Below are 8473 nucleotides of genomic sequence, written 5' to 3'. Positions count from 1 at the left end.
CTACTATTATTAATTTTACTTTACTACTAATACTATATTCTAGTACTACGTAATTAGTTTTACTTTGTTATTATTACTATATAAGTTACTTATATTTATATATATATATATATATATATATATATATATATACACACTGTTTTTCAACTTTTCTGACATGATAAGTCATTTTCTCTAAATACTGGAAAAATATTAACGTCTCTTTAAACTAGATAAGCACAGAACATGAACTTGGTTGAAGAACACAAATTACCAAAGCTGTTTATGATAATCTATAAAACAGTACAAACTGACCTAATGCTGCTTCTATATGTAGTTACATTTAAAGACTGTATGACCCTCATATTCAAGTTCTCCAAACATAGGTTTGAAATCACATACACCATAATGAAACAATCATTAATATAAACACGTTTTCAGAGCTACTTCTTTTTTTTTGGTAATGAGCTGCAAAACAAAACTGTAAATTTCAAATTTATCAAAAAGGCATTCCCATATTTTTCTACTGCACTTTGTAGACATTACTTAAAAACCAAATATTACTGACTATTAAAAAAAAAAGTAGTAACCAGTCTAAACACCTTTTAAATCTTGGATTTAATATATCTTAAATAATTCCACACACATATATACATACAATTATTTGTGCATTAACTCATATTTTGTGAGCTTTGTGTAAATAATTCAACAATTAATTTTTACAGAAAAATGTTCAGGAGAAAAAATAAAATCATACAATATGAAATATGGTCATTGGTTTTGCAAGAGCATGTGTGGGTGACATAAAAATGGCTTCATATAAATCTGAATGAAACAGTTTCCTTTGTCAACATTTAAAACCAGCCTTAAAAAATTGTTTACTCTTCACCTATCCTGCAAGTAAACAATTTATTTTATACTTGCTAAAAATACAAAGTAAATTTTACAAGCTTGAATTTTACTTGCATTGCTTTCATTCAATACGTCTGGCAAATATCACATTAATAAAATTGTCCCCAAAACTAAAATTTTAGAACAAAATGCACCATACATTATTGTGGTTGCTACAAAAGCTTAATGTGTACACATAAAAAATTTCAAATGAAATCGTTATTACTTCTAAGGTACAATCTGTATTGTTTAAATATTTTTACTGTCAACTTAATTATAGTGATTTTTATCTACATCTAACAATAAAAAAAAGAGAAATACTCTAATTGTAATTCTTATTTAGAAGATAAAGCCTGGAATATATCTAAATCAGAAAATTTGAGGATTAAATGATTTCCAATTTTTAAAATTTTCTAGATCATTAGCTACATTATGCATAATTACCTTTTCCAGAAAACCATATCATTCACATCTCAATTATCACATTACATAATTGTGTGATATCATTAAAAATTCCAATTAACAGTTAATGAAAGAAATTTAATTGAAATCTACAATATTATTTAACAGCTCCAAGTTATAGTATTTTTTATTCTTTGTAGTGAACTTTTCACTGAACATACAGACTAAGAGAATTGGTTCAAAAGTTACACAGAGTACCAGAAAATCTGAATCCAATAAACAACATTAGCATGAAATTACCCTGTTAGATGATACTGAAGTGAACATGAAATTGCAAGGCCACTTGTAGTATCTCTGCCTATAGAGATAAGGATGGAAAACAGTTTGAGTGATGTCAGAAGACAACAGTTTGTGCATACTCTTGATACCCAAAACCAACAGTATAAACTATTCATGCAGCAATGAGAAGTGTGGAGACTGACCCACATCAAACAGCCACCAATTCTGCATGACATGTGCACCTGCACCCAAATATCAGAAGTTACCTTCATGGCATGAGAAACAATGGTAAAGTAGTTAGATGAAAGAAAGCTGCTCCTCACTCCACGCAATGTAGTGTCAACAGCAGTGGTTATCACTGATATTACACCTTTCTACTTTTTGAGATGCTAATATTTTTTCCAAAGAGTTCAAACTTGCAAAATTCTCAGACAGTGGATGTACCTGGGTTTGGCAAATACCCTCCAAAGAACTTTCACTGAACCATCTTCAAGCCATAACAAAATGTGGTGGTTTTTATATTATGGTATGGGTGACATTTGAGCAGCTGGACAATATAACTGATTATGCGAAGAGATAGTCACAGCAGCTAAATACCTTTGTAATTCTCGAGCAAGGCCTTCTATCTGTCTATGTCAGTAATCATCTTACCCGACAAGGCAGTGTTTTCATGTAATGTGAATTTCTGCTCATTCAGCCCAAATCACAAAATAATTGCTTGAATGTCAGGGCATTACCACTTCCCCTTGATCAGGCCAAATGTGAACCCTATCATCATTTGTGGTCTATCTTTTGATCAATATTTCAGCAAGCATCTCAAACAATTAATAATAATTTCCAATTAGAGTAAGATATGTACTTAGAGCAAAACTAAAAATCACCCTGGCTATCAGTATAGCTTATTAAGTATACTTTTCCTATGTTTCTGTTTTTAAAGATTAAAATGCATTGTTTTATTTAAGTACTTAATTTTTTGTAATTAACCTTTATGGACACCCTCATCTAAGCTCTTTGCCAGGAATGGGGTTCAGCCACACAGGCCTAGAGTTTCAAAATACAGACTGTAACAATGTCTCTGCTTTAAATATTGCAAAAGGCAGATCTACTAAATACTAATGGTAACCTCATTCTCTGTTTCCTGTTTCTTTATTTAATCAAACAGTGTTTTATCTCTAGTAGGCTGTGTATGCAAGTGTTAAAGTATTTTCTATCTTGTGATGCATTTATAAGATGCATGTAAGAAGTAGCCAAAGATGCTACAATATGAATGAATTTCATTGGATTGGTAATTGAGACAGATACACCTGTCATCAGCTTTTCAATATAAATTGTAGAAAAGTATATTCATTATCATTTTCTTAAAGTCAAACAATTCTCCTCAAATACTAAGTTTTAGTACACAGTTCTTCTTTTGCGTTCGTAAAAAAAATCCTGGAAATATGGTTTTGGGCAATTTTAAAAGCATAAACTATTTCATTAGAACACATTTAAGATAAAATTACATGACATTTTTTGGTCTTATTATACATTAAGTGGCAGAAACAAATAATGTATAACCAAAGATAGAAATACATGATATGAACTAATATGTTGCTCTGCAGAAATAAATTTGATTTCCAAACAAATATATAATAAACTATTGTCTTTCTGTAGTAAAACAAGTTTTAAATAAGTAATTACCTCATGCATCACATGAAACTCCATATATATAAAAAAAAAAAACAATAACATTTGTGTGGTTTTGGGCACCCTCTATAAATTAGTTTATAGCTGGGTGACAATCTTGATATAACTGATTATCTATACGCATTGATATCATCAATTAGTATAAAATAACTGATTAATTACAATTAAGTAATTGATTGCGTCATGAAAATAGTCAACTGTGTTTTTGTTTATACAAACTATTCAAGAAATCAAAATATTGCAATTATGATTTCTCATTATTATTTTTATTAATTCTAGGTTATTTAGTGCACTAAATTAGTGTCACAACTCACAAAAATAATTAAATAATCAAAATTAGTGTTTCTGATTGCTACTACTCTTTATTATTCTAACTATCTATCTAATCCCATGTAGGAATAATTAATTAGTTAAATGTAATCAATTAATGAGCTTGACGATTAATAGATTATCAAATTTCACTAATTGCCCATCTAAGGTTCTACTAAGATATAACAGTTATGTAAATCTTACTATAATTGTCGCCTCATACTCAACTCAGTTACTACATTCACAAAACATTTAGCAAGAGAAATCTATTTTTATTATATTTTAGTAATGCTCAGAACTTTTGTCAATTTCCAAACTGTTGAGTTGCCAGATATTTCCACTTCAAAAATCACCTTCCTTGTGACTTATACTGGTAAGTAATCTGTACATTAAATACATAAGATAAAGGAACAGCTGTTTGTTAAAACTAATGGGTTGAAAAATAAGACCCAAAGCCCGAACTTTCTTTCAACAAACTTATGTTTAGTATGGTAACATTAATAATTCTACTTATTTTGAAAAAAAAAAATAGAGGATACTGAAATACACTGCACAGTTCACTAAATTACTAATTTACTTCAGTAAAAGTGTACTTGCATCATAAAAATTTTCCTTGAACACAAAAATGCTGTTAAATTTCAAACTAATAACAGAAAAAAATAAACAAGATTATTTAAATGAAAATAATCTACCAAAGTATACAGTAGTCATTAAAATAATCAACAAAAGTTTAAAGTTTTTTTCTTCTGTGTTCTGAAAAATTAATATAAATAGTTGTCTGAATTAATTACTAAAGACCTCGCCAAACTAAGAATAAAACAATTTAAACTAAGTTAAGTATACAGTGTACTGTATATATTATTATATATATATATGTATATTGTTGTGTGTGTGTGTGTGTGTGTGTGTGTGTGTGCATATATGTATATTGTTTGTGAATCAAGCAAAAATACTTATGATGAAACACTTTCACTAAAAAAATCTATGGAACAAAATTATCTTACCACAACCAAACAGTAACTAACATAGGCTCAAGTCTACAAATGAGCAAGTACAAGCAGACAACTTAAGTTTATGCCAAAACTGAGAATGTCAATGAAAATTAATACTGAAAACCATCTGCACAGTGTCGTAAAAAAAATCTTCAATTTGTTGAATCAGTAGCTATGCTTTATAAATTTTTTTCTTACAGTACAAAATATTATACTACATATATGTTGTTAACGTAATTACTAAAAAGAAAAAACTTTTTATTGGCTTTTTCAATATTTTTCTTAGTTGTGAAATAAATATTTTTCTTCCTACATATATTTAGTGTGTAAAACTGTTTGAATAATGACTACATAATGTAGTTTGTGCTGTTAGTTATAATTTTCTTAAAAGTTACTTGGATAACTATATAGTTATAAATAATGTCATTCAGTTTTGAATTCTGTTCTTTGGATCATTTTTTTGATTGGGTGAAGGGGTGATCTTGACTTATCTGAATGATCTTTCACTTCCATCATTTCTGTGTTACAACCAAACCAAGTTTATGCATTTTACTCTTTTTTCCTCTATAATTTTAATGTTTCTTAAACACTGTAAAGCATTTAATATTAAAAATACACAGGCCTGAGTTATTTATGGTGTTTTTTGCTTTGTTAACCATGTAAACACAGGGCAATGCTTGAGAATTCCTAAGTAAACTTGGATAGATGAAAAATCTGATGAACTTATTTATGTAAATCATTTGATAATTTTTTATGAAAAATTCTAAAATTTATCAGCAGTGATTTGTCTAAAACTGGTAACAGCTGTGAATAATATAAACTTGTTTTTCATGCCAAAGTAATTATTTTCACTACACCACTAGTGGGCTAATAAAGCAAGACAATCAATAATCTTCTTAACTACACAAGTCAGATATGCTACATCATATGTGGCTAGTTATTGATTACTCTGCTAGAATTACTTGAACAGGCTTCTTGCTAGGATGTAGATTAACCCAAAATACAGCTTCTACGTCTACATCTGCTTTATCCCCTCCTTTTTTTTTACTTATCCTGTGAAAGTAAAGAAAATTTACAACAGCTGACTTAAACTTTAAAGCCTGAAATGTGTAATAGTAGTAACACTAACAGTAGTATATACGGGGGTGAAGGGTCATTTTTATTCTTCAGTTTGATTGTTTTAATTCATGTGGAAATACTACCTCAGTAAGCCAAACCACTTTCCGATACTTTTTTAGGCTTTAAACATTCTACATTGACTAACCATAGTAATTAGTACACTGGTCTAGGAATAATACAATAAAGTAAAACGTTGTTACTGTTAATAACAATTAACATTGTAATTGGAGCTAATTTAAGCCTACGTAATAAATTATATTCGTAGTAGTACTTCTAATAGTCAGTGCAAATAATATAATTATTAGTTCAACATTAGCTAACTTACCATTTTTAACTTAAAGAAGTAATTTAACATTACAAATAACAATGCTTTACAAAGCTACGGTTACGATTACAATTTAACTTTTAAAGCATACCTTTTTCATAATTCCAGTTTTTCTTTTACTAAAAGTCGTATATCGCCGTAATTTGTTGTCAATAAATTCCATTTTTATCTTTACACGACCCTTAGTTTTTTTTCCATTTGGTGGAATTGTTTTCTTTAGTTTGTCCGACGTGCTTCCAACATCAATTCCTGACCGTTCGGAAAGCCCAGCTTCCTCAGCACTACGTTTCTGGCCGCCAGGGCCATTAGAATTTCCTTCTCTGGAGTCCTCTTCACTGTCACCACTAAATCCTTGTGTTAAAGAGCCTATATTTTCTAACATGAGTCCAGGATGACTCGTTTCTTGTCCAATCGATGAAATTCTCTGCATGACTATCACGTCACTTCAAGTTCAATTCCATTCACTCAGCCTCCCCTCTTGTCAACTACACAACAAACATTCAATTCCCACTCTGAGTGAGCATGCACTGGAACACCACCAGGGCAAAAAAATAGCTTACTGTAACATTTGCTTAAAACGTGTGTTCATGCGCTTAAAAATAATTCCGAAAAATATTAATAAGTAGATATACTTTTTTTCGAATAATACGTTAGAATGATTTTCTTTTATTGGTCTTTTCTTTTTAGTCCAAATACTTAAACAGTGTAAGATTAGTTACACAAAGTTACTACATAAAGTAGTTAAAGGGCAGTGATACATATTAAACATATTAATAGGGGAGGGCGGTGTCACCATGTTTGGAATAAGACTTTTCCATATATGGAATTCCTGGCCATATATGGAAGGAAGGAAGTATTCAAGTATCAGGTGTTTGTTCAATGTTGTTAATTATTGTTTTTTTACTTATATCATTAATCCATGACTTTTTTTCTTTGAAGAGCTTTGGTAGCGAACATAATATCAATAACTGTGGAAAATATTTCATATTTGCTTTCTTTTTTGTGAGACTTGTTTAAACGTTCTTCGTATACACATGAACGTCAGTAAACGAAATATAAGCAAAGTAAATGCCTGACACTCTTGGAATCAATACTTCTATTATTTCTTTTTTTCGCTGTAACTGTTTGAGTACTGGATATCAGACGATAATCAAAGAATCTTTGTTTAAAATCACTGTAGTGTAATGTTTTCTCCGCGTTTCGTGCAGTACATAAGTGGAGTTCCTGCTTTATGTAACTACTCATATTTTGGCTCCAGCTTCTGTTTCATAGCAAAAGAAAGCTATTGCCATGGCTCGAGAAGCCGTTCGCCACGACAGTTGCTAAAGCGTAAGCCAATAGCTCGCTGTATTACATTCTATCACAATATTATGTTATTTTTGTTTTCATTATACTCTGAATCACGAGGATCCACCAATTTCAAGATACACGGAGTTTACAAGGAGGCGCCACCGCAAAAGCCTTTAAAAATGATGATAATAATAATAATAACTCATGATTGAAAGAACTTTTTTGTGTTGTTGTCGAATCAATATATGTAGGTTATATTGCGACAGTTAATAATGATATGTTTAAAAGAATCTAATCATAACTTCTCATAAGAAGTTTCTGGCAACAATATTAATATCTAAGTTTACAAGAGTATGTTGAAAACTGATAATTTTATTAACTTGATAAACCGTCAAATCTTGAACGTCAAAACTTCTTACTCAAGAAGAGATATTCTGATTTTACTGCAAAAATTTCTATAATATTTTTGAATTAATTAATTAACATGTTTTTCATCAAACATTAATTATATGGATGCTACTAGTACTAAAATAAATGTGTTTGTTTATCCATTAGAATATTCCTAATAATAATTCTGACCCATACTTCTAAATTAGTAAACACACCACTTATTTTATTAATGTAGGTTTTGCAAAAGAACTGTATCACATGCCAATATTGTTACGACAGCGGAGGTCACGTGACGATAGTAATACGTCATATTCTCGAAGCTTCGTGAATCCTCGGGAGGTTACTAGATGTACGGTATTCTTTTATATAAGACGGCCAAGAAGAGTTTGTTTGTTTGTTTTTGAATTTTGCGCAAAGCTACACGAGGGCTATCTGCGCTAGCCATCCCTAATTTAGCAGTGTAAGAATAGAGGGAAGGCAGCTAGTCATCACCACCCACCGCCAACTCTTGGGATACTCTTTTACCAACGAATAGTGGGAGTGACCGGCACGTTATAACGCCTCCACGGCTGAAAGGGCGAGCATGTTTGGTGTTACAGAGATTCGAACCCGCGACCCTCAGATTGCGAGTCGAGTGCCTTAACCACCTGGCCATGCCGGATCAACCCCAAGAAGTGAAGGAAATGTGTGTAATTGAACGGTCGCCAAGAAATTAATGTCGCTTTTTTTAGATGAAAAAACTCGAACTTATATATCAAAACAATACATTTATTAAATTAAATAGTCTTCATTCTTATCGATGATGCGTTTC

General features: G+C 30.7%; 1 protein-coding gene and 1 long non-coding RNA gene across 2 annotated transcripts in view; one reads left to right on the top strand and one right to left on the bottom strand.

The window, feature by feature from the left end:
* LOC106471077 (serum response factor homolog) overlaps positions 1-6522 on the bottom strand; it is a 13173-nt gene extending 6651 nt beyond the window's left edge. The window contains exon 1 of the mRNA XM_013931666.2: positions 6074-6522. Coding sequence (XP_013787120.1) covers positions 6074-6412 — 339 coding nt within the window. The 5' untranslated portion in view covers positions 6413-6522. The remainder of the gene's footprint in view (positions 1-6073) is intronic.
* A 243-nt stretch (positions 6523-6765) lies between these two features.
* Positions 6766-8473, top strand: part of LOC111088770 — a 4100-nt gene continuing 2392 nt past the window's right edge. The window contains exon 1 of the long non-coding RNA XR_002613195.1: positions 6766-6850. This is a non-coding gene — a long non-coding RNA (uncharacterized LOC111088770). The remainder of the gene's footprint in view (positions 6851-8473) is intronic.

The sequence above is a fragment of the Limulus polyphemus genome, unplaced genomic scaffold (genome assembly GCF_000517525.1).
Source record: "Limulus polyphemus unplaced genomic scaffold, Limulus_polyphemus-2.1.2 Scaffold4394, whole genome shotgun sequence".
In the NCBI taxonomy this organism is placed as follows: Eukaryota; Metazoa; Arthropoda; class Merostomata; order Xiphosura; family Limulidae; genus Limulus; species Limulus polyphemus.
This window is presented reverse-complemented; position numbering and strand designations above follow the sequence as displayed.